At 48.5% G+C, this 26,259-nt stretch overlaps 2 protein-coding genes across 2 annotated transcripts in view; one reads left to right on the top strand and one right to left on the bottom strand.

Moving 5' to 3' along the window:
- The first annotated feature begins 5,006 nt into the window (after positions 1-5,006).
- Positions 5,007-9,223, top strand: DNPH1 (2'-deoxynucleoside 5'-phosphate N-hydrolase 1). The gene is made up of 4 exons (XM_054568768.1): positions 5,007-5,208; positions 8,124-8,192; positions 8,358-8,468; positions 8,640-9,223. Exons 1-4 carry the CDS (start codon positions 5,007-5,009, stop codon positions 8,756-8,758), a joined length of 501 nt encoding a protein of 166 aa, XP_054424743.1. The 3' UTR covers positions 8,759-9,223.
- A 79-nt stretch (positions 9,224-9,302) lies between these two features.
- The window catches only part of CUL9 (cullin 9), a 33,674-nt gene continuing 16,717 nt past the window's right edge, over positions 9,303-26,259 (bottom strand). The window contains exons 23-40 of the mRNA XM_054569395.1: positions 25,970-26,130; positions 25,471-25,699; positions 25,200-25,389; positions 19,685-19,824; positions 19,437-19,566; positions 19,098-19,297; positions 18,395-18,645; positions 17,074-17,419; positions 13,511-13,651; positions 13,200-13,364; positions 12,819-12,982; positions 12,127-12,220; positions 11,524-11,598; positions 11,267-11,377; positions 10,993-11,110; positions 10,487-10,620; positions 9,753-9,826; positions 9,303-9,673 (exon numbers count right to left, since the gene is read on the bottom strand). Of these exons, the coding sequence (XP_054425370.1) occupies positions 9,478-9,673; positions 9,753-9,826; positions 10,487-10,620; positions 10,993-11,110; positions 11,267-11,377; positions 11,524-11,598; positions 12,127-12,220; positions 12,819-12,982; positions 13,200-13,364; positions 13,511-13,651; positions 17,074-17,419; positions 18,395-18,645; positions 19,098-19,297; positions 19,437-19,566; positions 19,685-19,824; positions 25,200-25,389; positions 25,471-25,699; positions 25,970-26,130 (2,919 nt within the window). The 3' untranslated portion in view covers positions 9,303-9,477. The remainder of the gene's footprint in view (positions 9,674-9,752; positions 9,827-10,486; positions 10,621-10,992; positions 11,111-11,266; positions 11,378-11,523; positions 11,599-12,126; positions 12,221-12,818; positions 12,983-13,199; positions 13,365-13,510; positions 13,652-17,073; positions 17,420-18,394; positions 18,646-19,097; positions 19,298-19,436; positions 19,567-19,684; positions 19,825-25,199; positions 25,390-25,470; positions 25,700-25,969; positions 26,131-26,259) is intronic.

Below are 26,259 nucleotides of genomic sequence, written 5' to 3'. Positions count from 1 at the left end.
GTTTGACCCTGGTCAGGGCACATACAAGAATCAACCAATGAATGCATAAATAAGTGGAATGACAAATTGATGTTTCTCTTTCTCCCTCCTTCCCCATTCTCTCTCTAAAGATCAATTTTTAAAAAGAATTCTGAGCAGAAATAATACACAGTCTGATTTGGTTTGAATTATTTTCCCCATACTTTAAAAATGTTACTCTTGCCCTGGCTGATGTGGCTCAGTGGATTGAGTGCCAGCCCGAAAACCCAAAGGTCACCGGTTCAATTCCTAGTCAGGGCACATGCCTGTGTTTTGGGCCAGGCCCCCAGGTGAGGGCGTGTGAAAGGCAACCACACATTGATGCTTCTCTCCCTCTCTTTCTCCCTCCCTTCCCCTTTCTCTGAAAATAAATGAGTAAAATCTTTTTAAAAAATGTTACTCTACTGTCTTCTAGCTTGCGTTGTTTCTGATGAGAAATCTGCAATTATCTTTATCTCTGTTCCTCTCTACGTAATGTGCCTTTTTCTCTTCTGACTACTTTCAGATTTTCTGTTTATCGCTGGTTTTAAGTTATTTCATTTTGATGTGCCTTGCTGTAGTTTTATTCATTTTTCTTGTGCTTGAGATGTGTTGAGCTTCTTATATCTATGCATTTACAGTTTCCATCAAGTTTGAAAATTTTTCAGCCATTGTTTTCGCAAATACTGATTTTGCCCTCTGCTTTCCTTCAAGGACTCCAGTTGCCCTGCACATCAGGTTGCTTGGAGTTGTCCCATTTATGCTTTGTTCATTTGTTCCCCGTCTTTCTACTCACTGTGTTTCATTTGGGGTAGTTTCTACTGCTATGCATTCAAGCTGAGTAATCTTTTCTTTTGTAGCGTATTTTATTTTTCATGGTAGCTTACATCTCTAGAAGTTCAATCTGGGTCTTTAAGAAATCATCCATATTCAATTTTTCTTCTAACTTCTTACACATATCAAATAGTTATAACAACTCTTAATGTAATTGTCTACTAATTGCATTATCTGAGCAATGTCTGAATTAGTTTCAATTTTTTTCTCACTATAGGTCATATTTTTCTGCTCCTATCCATGCTGTATTTTTTTTTTTCCTGGATGCCAAATATTGTGAATTTTACCATGTTGAATCCTGGGTATTTTTCTATTTCAGTATATATTCTTGGGTTCTGTTCTGGAAGGCAGTTTATTTACTTAGAAACAGTTCAGCCTTTCCAAGGCTTTCTCTTTAAGTCTTGGTTGTGTGGTACCTGAGCCGCCTCTAACCTGAGGCTAATTTTTCCCCACACGAAGGCAAACCCCTTTGGTATAATTTGCCCCATGCCCCGTGAATTGTGAGGTTTCCCACATCAGCTGGAGGGAACAGTCACTATTTCCATCCTTGAGTGAGTACTGAGGATTGCTTGCTCTGCTCCTTTTAGATGGTTATTTTCCCACCTCAGAGAGTTTCCTCACACCTGTGTGCTGACCTGTCCTCAGCTGACTGTCACGGGAAACCCTCTGAATATTCCTCTCTTCTTCCCTGTGCTCTACTCTACAAACCAGCTGCCTACGCCTCCCTGGACTCCCCATGCAGCCTCCTCAGCTCCTGGTCGGCCAGGCTCAGCCTGGGTTCCTCCTGCCTGCAGAACGGAGAGCGCACCTGGCTCGTTTTCAGTCGTTCCAGGATTACTGACCTATGCTTCCCGATGGCCAGTGTTCAAACATCATTGTGTCATATATTCTGCCCAGTTTTTTGGTCATTAAACATGAAAAGATATACAGCCAAGGAAACCATCAATGAAATAAAAAGGGAACCAATGGAATGGGAGAAAATATTTGCAAATCATACATCTGGTAAGGAATGAATATCTAATATTTATAAAGAGTTCGTAGAACTCAATAGGAAAAAACCTGATTTTAAAATAAATGGGATTTAAAGTAGACATTTTCCCAAAAAATATATACAAATGACCAACAGGTACATAAAAATGTGTTCAATATCACTGATGGTCATGGAAATGCAAATCAAAACCACAGTGAGATACCACTCCACAACTGTTCGAATGGCTACCGTCAAACACAGAGGAAACAGCAAGTGTCAGTGAGGATGCAGAGAAAAGGGCATCTCTGTGCACTGCTGGTGGGAACGTAAACTGGTGCAGCCGCTGTGCGAAACAGCATGGGGGTTCCTCAAAAAATTAAAATAGAACTACTGTATGACCCCAAAATTCCACATCTGGGCATTTATCCGAAGGAAGTGAAGTCACTCTCTTGAAAAGATATGTGCATGCCCATGTTCATTGCAGCATTATTTATAATAGCCAAGACATAAAAACAACTTAAGTGTTCATTGATGGCAGAATGGATAAAGAAAATACGGTGTATTATTCAGCCAACTTCAGAACATTTCCATCACCCTCAGAAAGTTTCCTTGAGTCTTCTGCTCTCAATGCCCACTCTCACCCCCACCTCTACTGGTTTCTTTCTGTCTCTCTAAATTCATGTGCCTTTTCTGGACATTTATTTTAAAGATTTTATTTATTTATTTATTTTTAGAGAGAGGGGAAAGGAGGGGGAAAGGAGGGAGAAAGAGAGGGAGAGAAACTTTGATGTGAGAGAAAAACATCAATCAGTTGCCTCTTGTATGCACCCCAACCAGACACAACCTGCAGCCCAGGCATGTGCCCTAACGGGGACTAGAACCAACAACCCTTAACTCTGTGGGAAGACACCCAGCCAACTGAGCCACACTGGTCAGAGCTGGACATTTTTTAAAAATACAGTCATACAACATGCAGTCTTCCAATATTCTCTCTGTTAGTATACGTTTGACCTTTTCCATGATGAAAACAATTTTGTTGACTTGAACAATTACTTACCTTTGTACAGTACTTTGTGTTTTATAAAGTGCTTACATAAACCAAGTGAGTAAGGCACAGTAACATTTTTCACCAGTTTTATGGATGAGAAAACTGAGACCCAGGTCACAGAGCTAATTAGTAACTGACTCAGGATTCGATTCCAGCCTGCTGTCACCTGGCGAGACATTTTCCCCCACTGTGCTGCCTCACTAGACTGCCCACTGTCCTGGGCTCCTCTTCCCATCACTTGGTGTCCCAGCCCCGTAACTCAGGCCCCTCTGCATTGAGCCAGGGGGCCTGAGCTGCCAGCCATGGCGGGCACTGCATCCTCACCAACTAACTGGGTATAGGACCAATCTCAGGGAGTTGTTTTCCATGTGGAGAAAAAGGCAAAATATCTCCCCTACTCTACTCAGCCTGAGGTGGAAAGGGGGTGTCAGCTACTTCAGAGGTATGGGCCCTAAGAAGATGGAGGCTGGTTTATTTTTTTTAAGACACAGGCAGAAACAAGATGTTCTGTGTGTGTGTGTATATATGCAGGTGTGTTCCTCACCTGTGGGGAGAACTGGAGGGAAGGTGTGAGCATGGATAACAAGGGTAAAGGAGGTTGCCCATCATGTCATCTGGGTGAGGCTTCCCTCCTAAATGTGTGCGTGCGTGCGTGTGTGTGTGTGTTTGTGTGTGTGTGTGTTAGAGAGAGAGAGCGCGCGCGCCTGGTGGCTGCACCCATCAATGAACAGAAATATCCTGAAATCTCTTTGCCTTCTTTGTGTCGTGTTTTAAAAAATTATTATTATGCCTGTTCTGGAACCCCATACTTTGGTATTTTAATCATAAATTCAGAAGTAACTCCAATGGTCCTTTTCTCTGGGGAATGAGTTTGGGGGTCTCAGGACTCACTGCCCACTGTGTACCCTCTTGTTCCATTTAATTTTTTTATCCTACATTTGTGTTATTTTTATAACAAAATGAGAGGGAAATCATTATTATTACCAGTTAGCAATGGTGTATTTGCCTGTCTCCCTGAATATCCTGCTTCTACCAGTTTCCTATAGGGATGAACAGATTACAAAGTGCTGTCAAATGCCAACTTCTCATTTAATCAATTTTTTCATTCAACAAATATTTAATAAATACTTCCTATGTGCCAGGCACAGATCTAGAAGCTGGGAATATAGCAGTCAACCAAACTGATAAAAATTCCTTTCCTGGGGACTTACATTCTACCAGGTATCAAAAGAGATACAACAAAATTAATAAATTGTATGACCCATGAGAAGAGAACATGCTAGCAGGGAAGGATGATAGAGAATACTGGCAACAGGAGGCTGCCTTATTGAAGAGGGTGGTCAGGCAAGGTGACAGGTAAACAAAGACTTGGAGGAGATGAGGGAGTGATCCTGGGACAGCAGGGTGCCAAGGGAACACCAGATGTGAGGGCTCTAAGGCCAGCGTGCTCGAGCAACAGCCAGGAAGCCAGTGTGGCTGCCGAAAAGTTGGTGAGAGTATTAGAGCTGGGGTTAGAGAGGAGTCACCAGATCACATGGGCCTGGTGGGCCACTGTGCGGTTTGGGTTTTTACCCCAAGTGCGAAGGGAGCCGCTGGAGGGTTTGAGCAGAGGAAGGTTAGTGTTCATAGCTCTGCCCCGGATGCTGAGTGGAGACCACTGTGTAGCAGGGAAGTGGGGAGCCAGTGGGGAGACTGTTGAGGGTGGTAACAGAGAGGTTTGGGTGAGCATGGCTGCCCTGGAACTGGTGTGTGGGCCTGAATCTGGAAATCTTCAGAAGGGAGAACCGACCGGCGTGGCAGATGGGCTGGGGGTAGGGTTTGCGAGAAAGGGAAGAGTCGAGAATTACTCCAAGCTTTTGGGCCTGAGCATCTGGGAGGACGGAGTTGCCTTTGGTGAGATGAAGAAGACGGGGGTAGTGGGGAGCGACGTGGGTGAGGCGCGGAAGGCTGCGATTTCCTCCAGGACAAGTTAGTTAAGAAGTCCGGGAGGCGGAGGGCTCCCCGCACATGGGTATCGTCACCCACGTTCCCAACTCGTCTCTAGTTCACACGTGTGGACACTTAAGCACCAGGCCCCGGGCGCAGGCCCGGCCCGGATCACGTGGCCTCAGGCTAGCGCCCCCTGGCGAGGGAAGATGAGCGGTGACGGCGGCGGGGATGGCGGCGACGGTAACCGGCGCGCGGGAGCGCGGGGAGTCCGGACAGTCGGGCGAGGCTTGCCGTCGGGCCCTGTACTTCTGCGGGAGCATCCGCGGCGGACGCGAGGACCGGGCGCTGTACGAGCGGATCGTGTCGCGGCTGCGGCGCTTCGGGACAGTGCTCACCGAGCATGTGGCGAGTGCGGAGCTGGGCGCGCAAGGTGAGGCCGCGGGGGCGCGGAGCGCGGGCTGCCGGGCACTGGGAGGGTTCCGGCCCCACCTCTTTACCGAAGCTGCCCTCCCCCGGGCGGTGGCCGCCCTCCACCCTGCTTCGCGTGCCGTCGGCCGGGAGCCGGCGCCCAGCGCTCGAAGAAAGGGGAGCCGGGACTCAGACCGTACGTGTCCGGATCCAGCTGCGGTGCGAGCCCAGTCTCTGCACTCAGTTGTTACCTTAACCTTTAGATTCTTCCTGGAGCATGTTGTCCAGCTCTTGCCAGGGTAGTTTGTAGTGAGGGGCAGAATGGGCGTGGACGGGACTGCTTGGGTTTCCGCGTCCCCGCTGGCATCTCTCCCCTACCTAAGACAAAGCTTATCCTCCTGCGCCTTGCGCCTTTGCCCAGTGGGTGTCAGCACTCTCTTAGACCCGAGAGACCCCAGTTCTCTCCACCGCCACGGTCTCACGCCTTCTGATCAGGCTTTTACTGAAGTGTTTTTGCTCCTGGGCGCTGGGTCTTTTTTTTTTTTTATCCTTCCCAATTTTATTGAGCTCCAATTAACATAGCACTGTACAAGTTTAAAGTGTACAGCGTAATGATTAGACTTTCATATGTTGTGAAAGAATGTTTAACCCAATAAGTTTAGCTAACATCCATTACCTGAGGAAAAAATTTTTTCCTTGTGATAAGATCTCTTAGAATCTACTCTTGTAAGAACTTCAAAATAACCACACAGCATTGGTAGCTATAGTCATCGTGTACATTATATCCCTAGCACTTATTTTATAACCACAAGTTGATATTTTTTGACCACCTTAATTTGTTTTCCCAGCCTCCTGTCCCCCACCTCTGGAAACCACAAATCCAGTCTCTTTTGCCAGGAATTTAGGTTTTTCTGGGTGGGTTTTTTTGTTTGTTTGTTTTTAGATTCCATATATCAAGTGAGATCATACATTGTTTGTGTTTCTCTCTCTCACTTATTTTACTTAGCATAATGCCCCAAAGTCCTTCCATATTTTCCCAAATGGCAGGATTTCCCTCTTTCTCGTGGCTGAATAGTATACCATTTTATATATACACAGCTTCTTTATCTATTCATCCACCCGTAGACACTTAGGTTGTTTCCATCTCTTGGCTGCTTTGAGCATAGAGTGCAGACATCTCTGCAACAGTGTTTTTGTTTCTTTCCGTTATATTCCCAAAAGTGGGATTGCTGGATCATATGGTAGTTTTTTGTTGTTTTTTTTTTATCCTCACCTAAAGACATACTTAATGATTTTAGAGAGAGGGGAAGGGAGGGAGAGAGAGAAACATCTATCAGTTGCCTCATATACACCCCAACCAGGGATCAAACCTGCTAACTTTTGGTGTACAGGATGGCACTCCAACCAACTGAACCACCAGGCCAGGGCTATTTCTGGGCTCTCGATTTTGTTCTATTGGTCTGTGTATCTGTTTCCATGCCAGTACCATATTGTTTTGATTTTATGGCTTTATACTATAGCTTGAAATCAGAAAGTACGATGGCCTTCCTATTTGTTCTTCTTTCTCAGGATTGCTTGGACTATTTGGAGTCTCTTGTGGTTCCACATAAATTTTAGGATTGTTTTTCTACTTCTGTAAGAAATCTCATTGTAATCTAAAAGGATTACATTGAATCTGTAGATGGCTTTGGGTAATACAGACATTTTAACAATACTCATTCCTCCAACTCATGAACACTGGATGCCTTTCCATTTATTTGTGGCTTCTTTTATTTCTTTTATCAATGTCTTATAATTTTCAGTGTACAGACCTTTCAGCTCTCTGGTTAAATTTATTCTGAAGTATTTTATTGTTTTTGATGCTATTGCAAATGGATTGCTCTATTTCTTTTTCAGATAAGTCATTGTTAGTGCTGGGTCTAAAACATGGTTGGTCTGATCAAACTCTTCTAGTGTGAAAGTTGTGTCTATAACTGCCGTACTTCTGCTCACAAACCTTGAAGCTGTTCCCCATGCCCTACCCAGGAACAGATCCAGGATCTGTGGGACTTAATCCAATTCTGGGAGACCTCTTTAAAAAGACACAATCACGAAATTGCTAGGGTATTGGAAAGGGCCTGGGCAAGTGAGTTTCATCGGTGTCACAGTATGTCCACCCCTGCCTGGTGGTTCTTAAACTGTTGTGTGCTCAAATATAAGGAGAGATCTTGTTTAAATGCAGATTCTCAGAGTAGTCTGGGATGAAGCCTTAGGATCTCTTTTTAACAAGTTCTGCGGTGATTCTGTACTGGTGCAGTTAGCTGTGAGCTCTAACAGCCCTGAAGACGACCATGTAACCAAGCTGGAAGGCCCGGATCCTCCCCCTCTCCCCCCAGGAGGCCTCTCCCACCTCGGTTCCCATCACCAACTGTGGGTCACTTTGCACGCTCTCAGGCAGTGGTCCTCAAACTTTGGTGGGTATGAGAATCACCTAGAGAGCTCATGAAGTAGCCAGGCACGCTCACACCTGGGTCTTTGTAGTTTTATCAAGTTCTCAGGTGATTCTGGTACCTACCAAAGCTTGAGAGCCACTCCAGCAGGCTCTAGACTAGTCTTCCTCCATCCTTTCCTTGCGTGGACCAGTCCCTACTCCTGCCTGCCATTGCCCCCACCTGGATGCCCTTCCTCCTCCTCTCCACCTCGTCACATCACGGACCCAGTCCTCCCCTTCCTTGCATTTGTATCATTCACCTGGCCCTAATCACACATCCCACCTTGCACAGCATTGAATTTTTCTTGCAGCTATTCCATTTCCTTACTCCTTTTCATGGACTGTCAGCGTTGGGCGGGTCCGCCCTCCCTGGAGCAGGAGGGACATGGGAGGCGGGCGGAGGAGAGGTACTAAGTACTGAAGCGGAGGGTGGTGCAGGGCCCTGACCAGCTTTCTCTCAACCACAGGGGAAGAGGCTGCTGGGGGTGACAGGCTCATCCATGAGCGGGACCTGGCCTGGCTGCAGCGGGCAGACCGTGAGTGGCCCTCTCTCCCACCTGTGAACTCCTCTGGACATTAGATTCTCGGAACATGCCTGGCCTCCCCACCTACAACTCCCTAGAGCTCCTTCCTCACCACTCGCTGCCATCTTTCTCCTGCAAGCCTAGGTATTAAGCCTCAGTCTGATTTTTCCTTCCCAGTGGTTGTGGCGGAAGTGACCCAGCCATCCCTGGGTGTCGGCTATGAGCTGGGCCGGGCAGTGGCCCTCAATAAGCGCGTCCTGTGCCTGTTCCGCCCACAGTCTGGCCGAGGTGAGCGCTCCAAGCCCTGGATGGCCACTCCCGCCCTCCCCAGCTTTCTCAGGACCCTGCCCTCAGCCCCCTTTTATGGGGGGCTCTGAGTACGCTGCCTCCTCCAAGGGCTGGGGAAAGGGAACACGGGTGGGGATGCCGCGCCACCTTCACCTTCTTCTGCCTTCCCAGTGCTTTCAGCCATGATCCGGGGGGCAGCAGATGGCTCCCGGTTCCAGGTGTGGGACTACGAAGAGGGAGAGGTGGAAGCCTTGCTGGATCGGTACTTTGAGGCTCTTCCTCCAGAGTAGGCGGCTTCCTCCCTCACCCCAACCATTTGCCTTAACCCCACTTTACCAAATTCTTCTGATCTCAGACGGCTATAATAACCATTCCTATCTTTTAGCCCAGTACCAAATTAAAAGGTACGTTTACCATTCTAACTTTATGTCTGTATGTGTAGTGGGACAGGGCAGGTCCTCAGTAATATTCTCTCTCACCCCACTTCACTTCAAGATGAAGAGAAACCCTTTAAAAGTCTGTAGGCCCCAAGAGGAGGATGCTTCCTAATGCCCTCGGGCCCTTGTGTCTAACGTCCAAGAGTTTAGAGGAAGGCCAACCATTAGAGGAAGGACAGGGGGTGGCTCTCCCGTCGCCTCGGACACTGGGCTGGGTCTGGGGCAAGCGGGCAAGCCTGTTCCACACAGACCTGCAATGGCCTTTATCAGCTTAGGTTAAACGGGTGAGCTTTAGGCTTTCTTTGATGACAGAAGAGTCTGGAGGTCAAAAAAACTAAAGCATGAGGAGGGTTGGCGGTGGGAGGGTGTGCGTGGGAGGGAGAGCGGGGGAAGCTGCCCAGCCTGCTTCAGAGAAGTATGTGAAAAAAAGTTTATTCAGTAAACAGAAGAAGGTGCTGCAGATGCTGGGAATCGCCCCCTCCAGGTGCCCCATGACAACGGCCAGGGTGAGTCCTGACCCCCTCGGCTCCACAGCTCTGGGGCGGCTCCAGGTGCTCCCTGTGTCTTGCCCCTCAGTCATAGCCCTCATCATCCTCTTCCTCGTCACCAAAGAAGAAAGTGTCTCGGTCTAGGTTCTCAGACTCTTCATCATAGGAGAAGCTGTCATTGTCCAGGTCCTCATCAAACTCATCCTGCTGCCACTCGGGCACATCGTCCTCGTCGTCTTCCTCCTCCTCCTCCATCTCCAGCCCCGAGGAGCCCTGAGGCCTAGAGAGAGAGAGTGCCACTCAGCCCCAGAGGAAGCCCAACATGTCCCACTTCCCTCTGCAGCTCCGCCCATGCTCACTGATTGCTGGGAATGTTGGGCCCTTTTGACTCCCGGGCCTCTAACGACGGACCTTGGAGACCAACCCGGAAATCCTGGCAAAGAGACGAGAGGGTGCAGGCAGCAGGACAGTAGAGGCCACCGGGCCTCTGTGCCCAGTGTTCCCTCGACCAACGTTCTCTGAGGGCCCACTAGGTGCCATGCCCCTGGCAGGGATGCTCCCGCCTGCTCTCCCTCCCTCACCACAGCACCTCGCAAACCACTGCTTTGTGTAATTTAACTCAAGACGTGATCTCCAGGCACACAGGACACATTGGTGAGGCATACCAGCCCTGTGTTTTAGGAGCTTACAGTGTTCATGTCTTTTCTGCCCAAATTACTACCAGTCTGTAAGCTCCCTGAAAGCAGGTTCATACTCAACAGCAGCGTATCAGAGCTGGAAAGAATCTCAGAGATCCCTTACTCCAGTGGACCCCAGCCCCTGGCCCCCAACTCTTGGGATTCTGAATCCACATCTGGGAAGTATGTCTGAAAAACTTCCCCAAGTGAATCTGATGAATAAGGATCTGGCAAAATAACCCTCGATCTGGGCTAATTCCTTTATTTTGTAGGAAACGCCAGGCGGTTAAGTGGCAGGGTTGAAAGTATCCAGCAGGCTGGTCTAGGAGCAGGGACACACGCCCCGTCTCCGTCTCTGCACATCCACTCACCCTCGCGCCTCTCCTCCAGGCACCAGTGGGGCGGGGTCTGCGTACCTGGGCCGAGTGCTGCAGGAGGGCGAGCAGCCTCTCCTGGATCAGCCGGAGCAGCTCCAGGCCCATGTGGAGACAGTCCGCCCGCAGGAGGCGCAGGGCCGAGGCCAGGTCTCTGCGCTGCAGCAGGAGCTCCTCTGCAGAGGTGGCAGAGCGCGGGGGCTCCCTCCCTTCTTCCATCCCCTCCACTCCCTCCTTCGGCAAACCCCTGCTGAACGCCGACCAACTTCTGCTAACATCTACCAGACCCAGCTCTAGACACCCACTCCGTGAGGCTCACACTCTAGTCAAATCAAAGGTCAGGCGAAGACCTGTGTCCTTAGGCACAAACAGCCTGTACTGTGTACCTTCACAGCAGAATTTTAAAAGGCTGATGGTGATGAGGCCATGAAGAATTAGGAAGAGGAAGAGGATAGCGTGCGGGTGGGAAGCTGGGGTAGGGGCGCTGTGTGGTCCCCACCTGTCGGAATGGGATGCTCAGGGGGAGGGGCGGGGCGGGGCAGTCTCACCGAGCAGGATCTGCAGGGCAGTGGTGTGCAGCTCCAGGTGCTCCGTCTGCTGCTCCACCACGTCCATCTGCTCTGTGTCCTGGTTGTAGAAGCTGTACACGCAGGCGTAGGCCAGCACCTGGGGGAGCCCAAGTCAGCCCTCTCCCGGCTGCGGTGAGGCACCTGCCTCCCACCTGTTTGCTCCTCATTCCCTCCAGCCAAACAGGTTAGAGGACAGCTGCCCAGCCCCCTAGACCCCCTTGGCACATCTCTCCCCTCCCCCACCCACCACAACCTTTCGAGCCTGCTCAAGTCCCCGGCAAGCATCGCTGAGGAAGGTGAAGGATTTGGGTGGTGGCACCTCGTGGAGGGCAGATACTCGGTTCCATAAGTTCACGGCAAACTCCTGTGCAGAGGAAGGCCGGTCAGCACCAGCACAGGTACACAAATCCTCATCAGAACAGCCCCCATCCAATATGACCTTTGGCCCCTCCCCGCCCACCTACCCCAGCCCTCTGACCTCACAGACCCAACTCTTTCCTCTCTCCTCACCCGGGCCTGGTGATGGAAAGTGCACCGCTCGTTATAGTCCTGAAACCGCTTCTCTTGGCGAGCTGCCTTGCTCACCTGTAAGGACACATGAAGGGGGCTACCGTGGTTTGTTGGAGCAGATCGGGGCTCATCAGACTAGCTACTATTCACAGAGGCCTTTCCACACTTTACCCAGATTTTTTCATTTAATCCTCAGAACTCTGTGAGGTAGGTCACATTATTACCCCCTTTTACAGATGAGAATGCTGAGGACAAGTAAACTGACCCAAAGCCACCCACTAAGCAGTGGAACCGGGCTCTGACTCAGTCCTTGCTCTTCTCCACTCTGCCTTGCTGCCCCCAGAAGGCCCAGCCCGCCTTGGCCCTCCTACAGCCCCCTGGGTGTGAGAAGTCCCACTCTGGGGCCTCTGGTCCCTGTGCAGACCTCGTGGGCCAGACCTCCCAGCATCTGTAGGCCCAGGTGGCTTCTGTCTTCTCCCCATCGAGCAACTGTTCCAGCAACTGCTGGGCTGCTCTGCACAGAGCCCTCTTTGCACAGGGCCCCGCAGAGAGCCCACCTTGCTGCCCGTGGGCCTTGACCTTCCCCAGCACCCAGCCCCTTACCATGGCAGAGCAGTTGTAATAGTCTTTGTGATTGGGCTTCCAGGACTTGAGGCAGCGCCAGCAGAATCCATGGTTGCATTTGGCACAGGTCATGCTATGGAGGAAGCTAGCTGGTCAGGACTCCTGCCTCTGGCCAGGGCCGCACCGGGAACGCCAGGGACCGGGATGCACCACTGACGATGTCCCTGGTTCCTCCATGCCCTTAGTCTCCTGACCTTACTGGTTCCTACTGAATGAATACACCTTTGCTTCTGAATGCCCCGTTACAGTGTAGACTTACAAGTGGGGTAAGGGCCCTGGTTGGCGTGGCTCAGTGGGTTGAGCACCAGCCTGCTAACCAAGGGGTTGCCAGTTCGATTCCCAGTCAGGGCACATGCCTGGGTTGCAGCCCAGTTCCCCAGTTGGGGGTGAGCAAGAGGCAACAAATCCATGTGTCTCTTGCACATGAATGTTTCTCTCCCTTCCCCTCTCTCTAAAAGTAAATGAAAATCTTTTTTTTTTTTTTTTAAAGTGGGGGAATATGAGATCCAGGAATCACTCTGGAGGGTGCCAAGAAAGTGGTTGGTTGAATAACTGCCCTAATTATTGCTTAGCTTTTCAGTAAAACCCCACTGCCTCTTCCCTTACTACCAGGCCCCCTACCCTCTCCCGTGCCCACTGGCCCCCCAGGGCCCACGGTACTCCCTTCTTACTGCAGACACCCCTCATTCTTCTCGATGGGGGTCTGACAGCTGGGACAGCGCTTAGAGATGAGCTTGGCCAGGTGCTTGCTCTGGGCCTCCACACTCATGCCATCGTAGTAGCCGCCGTCATCGACCCACTGAGACATGTGGCCACAGCTGGCAGGGTAGTGTGCCTGGAGTAGGCAGGGGAGGTGAGGACACCACGTGCTGGCATGCAGGGGAGAGTGGGAGGGAGGGAGTCCCATTTGGAGGACCAGGGAGGAGGAACAGAGCTCAACTCGGTGGCAGAGGACGAGGACAGGCGGTCTCTGCGTGTGTGTGGCAGGGAGGGGTGCTGAGTGGGGTGGGGGCGGGCACTGGCTTGGCATCAAAGCTGGGGTGGGCACCCACCTCTGGGAAGCTGCAGTTGAAGCAGGAGGCCCAGCCACACTTGGAGCAGGCAGTCCCGCAGCCCAGGCCCTGGCGGCACAGGATGCGGTCGCAACCGCGGGGGTTGGTGCACCAGGTCAGGTTGGAGCAGCTCTCCACGTAGCCGCGAAGGAGGGCCTTCTCGTACTGCGGGGGGCGCAGGTGCCGCGGGGTGAGGGTCTGGCTCTCCGGGATGCGCTGTCTCCAGGCCCCCAGGATCCTGCACATCAGCCCACCCTCCGGGGCCTGCCCCTCTGGCTGTGCACCAGAGCCTCTCTCAGGGGAGGGAGTACCTTGGAGATGACCTCTGGCGAGGAGACGATGGCACGGATGAAGGCTCCCGTGGGCTGGGCAGGGCAGTCGGCAATGGGGCATGTGCAGTTCATCACCAGGTTCTGCTCTATTCGAGTTGTCAGATACTCATTCCAACAAGACTGGGAGGGAAAGGGAGGCGCTGCTCAGGGACAGTGGGGGAGCAGCACAAGGAGACGGTGTCCTGGTCACTCACCTAGCACCTCTACCCAACGGTGCCGAAGGCCAGAGACGAGCCTGCCTCTCGATCGGCCTCAAAACTGACCCTAATCTTTCTGGCTTCCATGGTTTTCCTAGGATTGGCCCAAATTGCAGTTGTCTTTGAGGATGTGTGGGCCAAGACAGCAGCCCAATTATAATTATTGTTGGCATGGACATGGAGAAAATGGGGAAAGAGAATCAAAAAAGAGGGAAGACTCAAGTTCTAAAAAGGAATTGGAGAGAGCGAGAAGGCCAGAGGGGAGGGAGGCCCGGGAGGAAGGAGGGTCCCCTGGCCCCATGGGGTGGTGGCCCCGGCACCGCAGACACAGCCAGGGCTCTCCGCCTGGCGCCATCCGCTCCCCTCAGGGACTCAGTCCCAGGGTCGAACCTTCCCACCTCCTGAATCCTTGTCTTGCACCCCTGTCGCTGCCCCACCCTAAACCAGGCCACTGTCCTCCTGAACGGCTGCAGGAGCCAGTCCCAATAAACGTTCTCCCCCGCCATCCCTCCCCATCAAACCCACTTGGTTTATGCATGATCAGCAGCCTGATCCTCCTAAAAGACTCCATTAACAACCCTTCCCTGACACTGCCAACGGTCAAGCTTCCGAAATGATGTATCTGACCCCAGGAGAGGACATGTATCTGTGGTATCAAAGCTGCAGGATAGATGCAAAGCACTTTACGGGCTATTTTTACTCAGAGGAAGGTACAAAACAAACCTCTTTTTATATAGTGAAACAAACCCAGATAAATTGGGATGCTGAAGGCAAAATTCCTGTATTTCCCCAATAAAACAGGAAATTTCTCCAAATTCAGAGGGCTCGCTTGCAGCCACAGAGGCGGCAGGACCCTCCGGGCCGCAGAGGACCGCCCTGCCGATGGCTCACTCCCCTGCTTGGGCTCGCCCTTGGCTCATGCTCAGCCCAGCCCAACTGGGACTGGGTGTCCAGCCCTCTGACGATCCCACCCGCCACTCACGGCTCACCCTGGAAGCTGCCTCCAACCACTCCAGACCCCAGGATTTCCCAACTCTGAGTTCTCATGCATGTCATTTGTGCCATTCGGCAGTGGCTCGTCCAGACGCTCCTCCTCTTCTTCCATCAGCCTATTTTTCTCAGTTGAGTTTTCAGCCTCCCTATCTCCACATCTCTGTAGGGTAGGGGTGCCCCGAGTTCAATGCCCTGGGCCTGTTTCTGTCTCCTTGGACGATACTAACCAGGCCTCTCCACTTAATTCTGATTTTGAAAACCCACTGTCTACTGGCCAGTCCCACATAGGTGTGCAACAAGCAGCTCAAACTTCATGGACACAAAAGACAGTTTCCCCTTAAAAACCTGTTCTTCACCCCCAGTCCCAGACCCAACATCTCCCTCAACTCAGTCAAAGATGACACATCTCTCCCACCCCGATGCTCAGGTCAAACGCCCAGGAATCACCCTCGATTCCCTAGTGCTAACCCCCACATCCCCCAAGTCCTACCTGCTCTACCTCCAAATGTGGCCCAGCCCACGCACTCCCCCTTCCCCTCCGTCCTGAGGCCAACGACCTCTCGCCTCTTGTGTATAAGTCTCCAAATGGTTGTCTCTACTTCCACTCCTGTTCTGTCCAAGCTGTTTCTCCACACAAAGTGATCCTTTCAAAAATGTAAATCAGATCACATCATAACCCTGTTCAAAACCCACCATGGCTTCCCCTATAGTAAAACCCTGCATACCAATCCCGACCCAGCTGGGCCCCTGTCCTCCTGCCAAACCTGCTCTCCTGCTGCCGTCCGGTCCCGGAGCCTCACCGCGCTTTCCCCTGCTCTTCCCTCTGTCTACCACTCTCCTCCCCAAGGGGCTCATCTGCTCTGCTCCGCACGGCCTCCCCCGACCTCCCCAGTCTCGAGCCCCGGGCAAAGCCCTCAGCCCCCTCCTAAGCCACGCACTTCCAACGACCTGACCTCACTGTAGTCTCTTCCCCACACTCATCCTAAGAGTGTGGAGGGAGGCTGCCAAAATCCAATCCTGACCTTGGATTCCTTCTCCAGTGCCTCCATCCACAGTCTGTAAAGTGGAGATAGAACAACAGCTGCCCCACAGGGAACTAGGATGGGAGCTGAGTTAGACAATGCATGTAAAACAGCACAACGGCCCAGAGCGAGTCCCCACGACTATTAGCTGCTGTTACTACCAGCGCTCGGGTAACTTCTTGCTTGGACTTTCCCACTCGCTCATTCAGCACCCAGTGCTGTGCACACAGTAAATCCATGACAAATATTAGTTGAATGAAAAAATGGAAGTGTCAAGGAAATAAAAACCTGGAAAAAAGCGAGCACAGGCACCTATGTGAGAAGAGTAACTTGAAGCCAAGCAAAGGGAAAGGAGAAAAAGTACTGATACACACGCATGCAATGCCCATGCCCCAGATCACCCGCCACTGGGACATGCTGCTGGGAGAGGCAGCAACAGCTCATGGCAACGAGGGCGCTCATCCTGATGTGCATGGGCTTGACCCCTGTCCTAAGAAGCTGTGAGGCAGGAAATACCAGAGAGCACTCGGATCCCTTTGCTTCAGCCCCTCCTCCCAGCCTCTGATGACTGAGTACTCACTCCCCAGCGTCCATCCAGCCTTCTCTGCTTCAGCTTTAACACAGCAAACCTGCCTTCCCATATCCCCTTCTCTTTTTCTGGTTTACAGCACTTTCTATTTTTGTATTAAATGAGAGTATACCAGCATATACCGGGGTGGCACAAAAGCAGGTTTACAGCTGTGAATACATGAAATACAGGGTTTATTCCTGTATTATTTATTAGATGAACTGTAAACCTACTTTTGCCCTACCCATATAAAAAAAGTGATGATGTTCTAAGATAAACAGACTATGAAGAGGAAACCATAAACTATGGTCATCACCAATTTAATAACACTTCTCAGTTACGAAGTGCCTTAATGTGTACTGTGTGAGACGTGTATCAACGTGTGTATTTATATTTATATTTCTCAAACTTGGCTGAACACTGGAATCACCTGAGGAGCTTTTAAAGCTCCAAATGCCTGGATTTCATCCACAGATTCTGATTTAATTGGCCCGGCGTATAGCATGAGCATCAGGATCTTTAAAAACTCCCAGTGCCTATAATATGCAGCAAAGTCCGAGAACCACTGCTACATATCGCTGGATCCCAACCACCAGCCTTCAGAATGTCAAGGCAGATGACAAAACTACTTTAAGAGGGACTAAGAGACTTGTCCGACATTCCCAGGTTAGGAAATGGTGGCGCTGGGGCTAGAACCAACTGTTCCCAAGGAACTGTGTTCAGGTAGAAAGCCAGGGGCCAGAGCGAGCTGGCAGGCCTCACCTTGCAGCAGTAGTGCATGCAGCAGAGAGAGGGCACGTCGTCGTCGGGCTCCAGGGGGCTGACACAGACAGGGCAGTGGTCGGGGCGTGGAGGGGCAGCCTGGGCCTGTGGCACCCGCAGCCCAGCCGCCAGCAGCAGCGGCTGGGGGTTCTCACTGTAGCTCTGTAGCAGCTGTTCAGCACCCCAGTGGGAATGAGCCAAAAGGTGCTGAGCCACATCTGGCTCTAGGTTCAGTGTCTCCTGCACCTGCCGCACCGTCTGCTCCATCAACCCTTCCACCTCCTGGGGGCTCATGGTGCGGCCTGCAGGCAGCTGAAGAGATGCCAGGGCGGCCACAGCCTCTGGGCTTGAGGGCAGAGAAGGGTCGGTGGTCAGTCTCACTGCTCTGCTTATGCAAGCTGCTAACTGAACTGCGCCCTGTTCCCCTGCCTCCCGCTTGCACACCCCTGCCCATGATTGCTTAACCAGCCTGAAGATAACCGCCCAAGCCAACTGTCACAGCGGGGGCCTCCACAGAAGCATTTGCAGCTGTGGGGGCTGGGCTGGCTATCGCCATGATGGGAGGCACTACAGGAATCTAGCGACCGACAATAGACGGGACAGTCCCACTGTAGGTCCCACCCAAAATGCTACCAGCTCTGATGAGAGTCCACAGCCTTCCTAGTCAGTGCAGTCTGCAGGCCAGCAGCATAGGTCTGAACCACTGAATTAGGATCTGCATCTTAACAAGATCCCCAGGTGATGTGTACGCGTAGAGAAAGATTACTCTACAGAACTCACTTTACACCCAACGCAAATAACAGGCACCAAAGTGGTGCCATAAAAACTTCTGAACTGGGTCCAATGTAAAAAGTTTTATCTAATTAGGGGACAGCTATGGCAAATTCCTCTGCAGAACATGCTTCCCAAAAAATAGTGTTTGTATATTTCCCTGAACAGGGTACATAGTTAACACTCAATACATATTGCATATTTCATATTCGCTTAGAACGAGAGACATATATATAAAGGAGTTTTCCTCTCTGGGTCCCTTGCTAAGAACTGCCTCTAGGAGGATGGGGACAGCAAGATCCTTGATTAGAAAGGAAAAGAAGGGGTGAGGGCACTGGGAGAGGGAATGAGGACGGTCACATTGGGAATAATTCAGGGAGAGGGAGAATAGGGTTAGACAAAGGAAGAAATGAAGTGCCTTCCCACAGGGAGCCTGGCTTTGGCACTGCAACCCCTCCCATGTTACTGAGAAACCATCTGTCATGGGGAGCCCAGCCCTCTCTACTGGCCTGGGGCCCCTTCAGCAGGGGGTGGGGCTGCGAGTAGTTACCTAGGACTGGCGGTCTCAGTGGTTTGGGTGCCACAGAAGGGGACCTCTGCCTGCCCGCGGCAGGGTTCTGTGGGCTCTGGGGTGGCATACATCAGGATCTGGGGCCAGTCGTCACGCTGTTTCACATAGCCCTGGCCCAGGAGGTGCAGGACACACGAGAAGACATCTGTACTGGTACAGGCCACTCCCCCAGCAACGGTTCGGCCCAGGCTTCCGGGAGGATTTGGACCCTTCTGCCAGGCCTCCAGCACCTGGACAGGAGGAGAGGACACAGGCTGGCCCTGTTTATCTAGAGGAGCCTGCCTGCCTAGGTTCGATGCCCAGCTGTGCCACCTACTAGCTGTGTGACCACAGGTAAGTTACTGACTTTCTCATGCCTCATTTTTCTTATCTGTCAAATGGGAATGATGATGATGATGATAATAATACTGCCTATCTCATAGAACTGTTGTGTGAATTAAATGACTTCATAATGCAAACTCTTAGGTTTAGTACCTGGCATGAGGGTAAATAAATACTCATGTCTTGTCTCTCCCTTTGGTCTAATTGCCCTGTCAGGAACAGAAAACCCAGAGAGAAATGTAACCCTCCAAAGTCTCCCACGGAGAGTTTACCTTCCCTTGTGGTGACCCCTGGGCTCTAACCTCCACCCCCAAGCATGGCTCCCTCCCTTCCCTAACTTCATGGTACCCTCTCTACTTACCAGACAAACCAGGTGATCAATGTGGAGACCCTTCTCCCCATGGGCTTTGAGGATACGGACAAGAAGACAGCTCAAGAGGTTCCTCTTCTGTTCCAGGGTTCGGCCCTCATCTTTCTCTACATTCAGGTACTTCTGGGAAGGTACCAGCCACAGGGCCTCCCCACAGGGCCGGAGCCCAGGCTCGCGAACCCGCAGCACACCTGGAACTCACTCCCAGTTAGTGCCCAAGGAGGGGAGGGAACAGAAAAGGGACCCCATTCTCATTCCCTGCTACACTACCCCCACTCTGAGAGTCCCACCCGCTATGAGCAGAGTCGCAGGCCAGACCCATTGACTTACCCCCATGTGGAAAGTCCTGACCCTCATGCAGGGTCAAAGGGCCATTCTCAGAAGTGAGGGGCAAAAGTGCCTGGAGCAATAGCTGTGTGGTGAGGTCAGAATTCTTCACCAAGGTTTCTACTGACACCTCCTGGTAAGGAGAAACAGGGCCAGTCAGAAGTGGAAAGGATGGAAGGAAGAGGAGTTTAGGGAAACAGTGGCAGACAAAGGGGAAGACAAGACAGAGAGGGGCTGAGGAGCGGAGGCACCTCTGTCTGATTGAAATTTAACAGCAGCCACATCTGCACGGTGGACACATGCAGGGTCTGGTCCCCAAACTGCAGCTCAGCCCGGCCCAGCCACGTCCACTGCAGTCGCCGGTGCGGTCCCCAGACTGGGTGGTTCTGACCTGGGAAAGTATCGAGGAAAAGGGTGGAGACAAAGAATAGGGGAAATTGGGGGTTAAGGGTTGAGGCGAGGAGGTACTATTAGTTAAGGCTTGCTCCTGCTAGTCTCTTAGGCCCCAGCGGTTACAGCTTCCAGAGCTCAGCCTCCTCTGTGCTGCCTCCCAGGCAGGCCACAGGTATCTGGGAGCCCACCCCGCGCCTGGCCCTGTGTCAGGCAGGCTCCATGGAAGAAACACCAGGGTTCTGGGTTTTGCCCGTAAGGAGCTGACAGTTATATGGACCCACCAGGCTGGCGTCCTGTTTCTCAGCTCCAGCAAGTGAGCTTGGGATGTTTGCTCACACTAGACAGTGGGGATGCTGTCAAAGGCAGGGAGTATCTAAAGAAGCCAACCTGAGAGGTGCTCTGTGGCCAGAGTTGGGACATATGAACACCAAAATAAATAAATAAATAAATAACACCTGCAATGGACTGAAACACATGAAATATTTTTTAAATCTATCAATTTTCAATGACTGTATTCTTTTAAAGAAGACCTCATTGCTCATCTTAAGAGGATGCTAGGCAACCAACACATTATTCTGAAAACTGGTACAAAATAAAGGGGAGGAGGAAAGAATCAAGCCTTTCCTGTACCAACTGTATTTCAAAGTAACTAAAAAGTTGGTGAGAAAAGTTTCTCTTTATAGAGAAAGCATTCCAGCTAATACATGAAGAAAGAATAACAAAACTAGAACATCAATAGTTCGTAATCCCTAGTGAAATGATAGACCTGTGCAATGATAACGAATGACTATCTAATGAAAAGATGATGGGAAGCCATGTGTACGTCAGACTGACAGCACTGAAATCCACTGACCCACCTTGATAACACAGAGACAGCTACAAGTTAATACACCTCCTGGCAGAAGTACACAGTGCTACCTGTGAAGTGTTCTTGCCCAAGAAGTCAAACCCAAATCTGAATAAGCTTCTACACCTAAGTATCGGTGTTCAGGAAACAAAGGGGACAGAGGAACATGCTAGAGGACACCTTGTGGATACAAATCAGCAAACCAGCCTGTCAACAACTTTATTTGGCAAACAACCCAGTTTCCTCCACAAACAATTGCAAAAAGGGCAGGAAGAAAAGAGGGAGACTGGAACCCATAGATTAAGGGACATGAAAAAATAGAACTAAATCAAATGCAATGTGTGGGTGTTTGCCTCAATAAACAAACAAAAAACCCTAATTTAAAAAACTCCAGAACACTAAATGTCTACCTGATGATATTAGGAATTGTTAACTTCTAATGGTTTGATAATTGTACTGTCCCTCCCTTTAAAAAGAGAGTCCTTATCTTTTATATTTCAGGGCTGAGTAAGTGGGTGGGGATATAGATGAAACAAGATGGGCCATGAATTGGTATATGTTGCTAACTGGAGTTTGTCTACTCTGTCTACTTTTGTGTATGTCTAAAATTTATCGTAATAAAAAGATTTTTAAAGTGAGGCTGAACATAAACCATTCTCAAAAAAAAAAAACCTGACAGTTTTCTACCAATACTCACTCCCTCAATGAGGAAACTGCTAAAGGACAAACTTTAGGGAAAAAATTGAACTAAAGAAGAAGAAACAAGATACAAAAGGAATGGTGACTAAAGCAATTGGTATGATGGCAAATCTAAACATCGACTGAATAAAACAGTAATAGTAATGACTAAAAATAGATAATTCTAAAACACTGAACGACAGTAACAAGCAAGATTCAAGTTAGAGCTGAAGTTAACATTTTCTATGGTCCTCTTATTATTCAGGATGGAAGGAAGTGACATTATTAAGACAAACAAATAGGTTAAAAATATAAGGATAATCAACTGTGGAAACAGAATGCATAACTTCCAAAACAAAACCAAAAAAAAAAAAAAAGTTTAAAAAAAATTAATCTGAAAGAAGGAAAAAAAAAGCACAAAAGCCTAGTATAGAACTGTATCTACAAAGGTGTTCAATTTATTCTTCTTCGTTTAATTATATGTGTTTTACATACAGGGGTTGGCAAAGTACATCTACAGTTGTAATACAAATAAATAATAAAATAATTAATTTAAAAATAATACAAGAATAAACTGTTTCACGTACTTACAACTGTAAACCTACTTTTGCCAACCCCCTATTCTGTTGTGTATATGAAATAACTAAAATTTTAAAATGTAAGAAGGGCCCTGGCTGGTGTGGCTCAGTGGACTGAGTGATGACCTGCAAACCAAAGGTCACTGGTTCAACTCCCAGTCAGGGCACATGCCTGGATTGCAGACCAGGTTCCCCACTAGGGGGCGTGTGAGAGGCAACCACACATTGATGTTTCTCTCTCTCCCTCCTTTCCTCTCTCTTTAAAAATTAAAAAAAAAAAAATCTTTTTAAAAATTTAAAATATAAGAAGGGTAAATTTAAACACAAATAAGAGGTTAAAAATAAAAATCCAATATATGGTTACAGTAATTATAAATAGGCTAAAATTGACAACTCAAAAAGAGAGATTATTAAGTTGAATACAAAACAAATTCTAGGTATTTACAAGACACATGCCTAAAATATAAGAGTATGGCAAACTTAAAAGTAAAATAATACTGGGGGAAACTCTGATGAGAGTAGAATATTGGCATGGTTTTAAAGTATCTCCCCCAACAGATTGCCTATTAATAGCAGCAAGGAAAAAAACAATAACTGTACAGTGGAGAAATCAAACAACACCTTGACCAGACTGTCAAAATTAACATCCCAAAAGAGGGACAGATCAAAATTGTATGCTTCCAAATATAATACCCTGAGAAGCATATAAATCAGCTACTTAGTATTCTGGCTAGGAATGCATAACCTGAAACTAACCATGAGGAAATACTATATAAATTTAAGATGAGATGCTATTTAGTTAATTTAAAAGGACTGTATTCTCTAAAAATATCAGTGTCATGAAAGACAAAGAAAGGCTGAGGAATTATTCCAGGTTCAAGGAGACTAGAAACATGACAACTAAACATAATAGGTGACCCTAGACTGAATCCTTTCCTGGACTTAAAAAAAAAAAAAAAAGACATGGGATCAATTGACAAAACTGGAATACGGAAATATCAAATGTTTGAAATTGATGAATTATGGTTATGTAAGAGAATACCTTTATTCTTAAGAAATATATATTAAAGTATTTAGAGGCAAAAGGCCAGCATATATGCAATTTACTCTCAATTACACACACACACACACACACACACAATTATGTGTGTGCATATATACAAACACATACAATTATAGGCATACATATCCATATATACACAATTATGTGCACATAGTGTACACGCACTTATACATATGCATAAATACACAAAGAGCAAATGACAAAAACAAAATAGGCAAAATGTTAACAAAAGGTAAACCTGGATAAAGTATGTGGGTGCTCTTTGTATTAATCTTAAGTTTTTCTGCTAATTAGAAATTATTTCCAAATAAAAAATTTTTAATTGTATACTTAAAATGGTTAAAATGGCAAATTTTATGAGATGTATATTTTACCACAGTAAAAGATACCTGAAAGAACTACCAATCCCAACAAAAAGTAAAAGGATAGAAAAAGAGGTACTAGAAAAATACTAACCAAAGAAAGCTGGTATACTATATATACCAGATAAAAGCTGACTTGAAGTTTTTACCAGAAAGGTCATATGTGTGGCTACTTAAATTTAAATTGATTAAAGTAAATGAAATTAAACACTCAGTTCCCCAGCCAAACTAGTCACATTTCAGGTACTCAACAGCCACAAATGTCTATCATACTGAACAGTACAGAACTTCTCCATCATTGCGCCAAGTTCTGTAAGTAGCCCTGTTATATAATGTTAAAGTTGTATGTAGTAACACTGTCAAAATATATAAAGCAAAATTTCATACTTAGTTTAAAAATTCACTATCATAAAGGTAGATTAGAGCACACCTCTCTCAGTAACAAATCAAGTATACAAAAATAAATTTGAAATTCTGTTCGAATTACAGAAAATTTGAACAATGCCCTGGGCTGGGTGGCTCAGTTAGTTGGAGCATCATCCCATGCGCCAAATGCTGCAAGTTCAATTTCAGCTCAGGGCACACTCCTAAGGTTGAGGGTTCGATCCCCCATCAGGATGTGTATGGGCGACAACCAACTGATACTTCTCTCTCACATCAGTGTTTCTCTCTATCTCTCCCTTCCTCTTGCTCTAAAATCAATAAATATATCCTTGGGTGAGGATTGAAAAAAAAAGAAAATTTGAACAATAAAATTAACAATACCAGTTTAGTAAAATATGTAGACTATTGTACCCAGCAGCTGAAAACACACATTCTTCTTTATCACACATGGAACACTTATAAAACTTGACCATCTACTTGGCTACAAAGGAAGTCTCAATAGGTGGCAAAGATTCAGTATCACAGAAACCATGTTCTTTGGCCACAATGGAATGAAGGCTGAGATCTTATACAAAAAGATAACTAAACAAACGAAACAAAGAAAAATCTGCTTGGCAATTTTAAAATCTACTTCTAGAAAAGTAGTAAGTCAAAGAAGATATAACAAAAATTAGAAAATTCTTTGAACTAAACAAGAAAAATGTTACATAATAAAAACTTATTCAATATCCCAAATATCCATCAGCAGCAGAAAGGGTAAATATATTCCTACAATGAAACATGACTCGGCAATACAAAAGAACAAAGTAGTGATACAACTGACAACCTGACTCACTTCCACAGACACTAAGTTGAGTGGGAAATAAGACACAGCAAAATATATGCTCTATGATTCCATTTACACGATGTTACAAATACAGGCAAAAATCTATAGTGACAAAGTAAAGATAATGGTGTCTCTTGGAAGAAGATACCGACTAGAAAGGAGACATGAAGGAGGAAGATTTCTGGGTGCTGGAAGCATTCTGCATCTTGATCTGGGGGTCAAGTAATGCATATGATGTAAAACTCATTAAGTTCATAACTAAGATGCATGCACCTTACTGAATACTAATTCATATCTCAATTTAAAAAAATTAAAAGACAAACCCAAAAATCTTACAGAATGCAGCTAAACCAATACTGAGAAGGAAATAAATAGCCTTAAATACTTTTATTTGGAAAGAGGTCTGAAAAGACTAAGCGTGCAACTTGAAGTTAGAAAAAGAAAAATACAACCAATTCATACACGGCTGAAGGAAATGATGAGAAATTAATGAAGATCTAACCCACTCTTCTTCACCTTCCCCAAGAGACTGTTTCCTCCTATCTGCGCATTCCTGGCCAAAGGTCCTCTCCTATTCCTCTCTTGCCACCCCAAATCTCACCCCACTCTCCAATTGCCTGTCCCTATCGCCTCACTCTGGCTGTAGAAATTGGAGAAGCGGTCAAGGGCATCACAGAATTCTGTGGGAAGGCACTTTCTGGGATGGTACAGGTAGCAGAGTGGGGAGACCGGCCAGCAGCGTGGTGACAGGACCAGTACAGAAACTGTTGGACTTGGATCTTCGATAAATAGTTCTTTCCCAGCCTCCTCTTCCTCCTCTTCCTCCTGAGAGACAGAAGGATTTCAAGGGCCCTTGGGCTCCCTTCTTTAGTCTCCTATTCTCCCACTCTTTTCCCTTGCTCTTACCTCCTCTTCCTCCAGGCCCTGTTCTTCCTCATCCTCCTGCTCCAAGAGCAGCCTATCAAGCCGCTGGAGCTGGTAGACGTGGAACTGGCGCTGTAGCTCCTCGGAGGTGCTCAGGCTCTGCAGCATCTGCTGGGGGAGGCGGTTGGGGAAGCAGGGACCGATCTGCTCCAGCACGGCCCCCTCCAGCCAGCTCGAGCCCAGGCTCAGGAGACGGTCCGCCATGTAGTGCCTGCAGCACACACAGCCCCGGCCCAGCCTCAGTGTGGGCACGCGGACGGCCCAGCCTCCTGCTCCAGAACGTAGGTCCCTCTGTTGCAGGCAGCCTGGGTCGCAGGCCCTACCTCACCTATTCCGCTCCCTTTCCCCCAATGCCACAGCCATCTCTGGATCTTAATCTCTCCTCCCCACTGTGTCCTTCCTCATCTTCCCTCTAACTCAGATCTTTGCCCTGTCTAGACGCCAGGCCTCCTATGCCCTACCTCTCCAGAACTTCACTCACTGGTAGAAGTGCTCAAAAGTAGTGGCCAGCTCCAGGCCAGAAAGGACCATGATGGGCTCCAGATGCCGCTGAAGTTGCCCCGGCATGTCTGCTCCAGGGGCTCCGCCACTCAGGTGGCGCTGGATCTGTTGGTCGATGTGCCTGGCAAACTGCTCACTCATCTGGGGCAATGAAAGGGGCACCAGCAAACAATGAAGAGGGAAGAGGGAATGGAGGAGAATGGGGAATGAAAGGAGATGGAAGAGCAGAGACACGAGCCTCACGCATGAGCTGGAAGGCTTGCGGGACTC

Source organism: Pteronotus mesoamericanus, unplaced genomic scaffold (assembly GCF_021234165.1).
Source record: "Pteronotus mesoamericanus isolate MK-2021 breed Mesoamerican mustached bat unplaced genomic scaffold, CSHL_Meso_final contig_20, whole genome shotgun sequence".
NCBI lineage: Eukaryota > Metazoa > Chordata > Mammalia > Chiroptera > Mormoopidae > Pteronotus > Pteronotus mesoamericanus.
This window is presented reverse-complemented; position numbering and strand designations above follow the sequence as displayed.

Excerpts from the sequence above, each read along its gene's own strand:
- DNPH1 (XM_054568768.1), top strand. The coding sequence starts at position 5,007 with ATGGCGGCGACGGTAACCGGCGCGCGGGAGCGCGGGGAGTCCGGACAG. Across the intron at positions 5,209-8,123 it reads TGCGGAGCTGGGCGCGCAAG|GGGAAGAGGCTGCTGGGGGT; the intron begins GTGAGGCCGCGG and ends TCTCAACCACAG. Across the intron at positions 8,469-8,639 it reads CCGCCCACAGTCTGGCCGAG|TGCTTTCAGCCATGATCCGG; the intron begins GTGAGCGCTCCA and ends CTGCCTTCCCAG.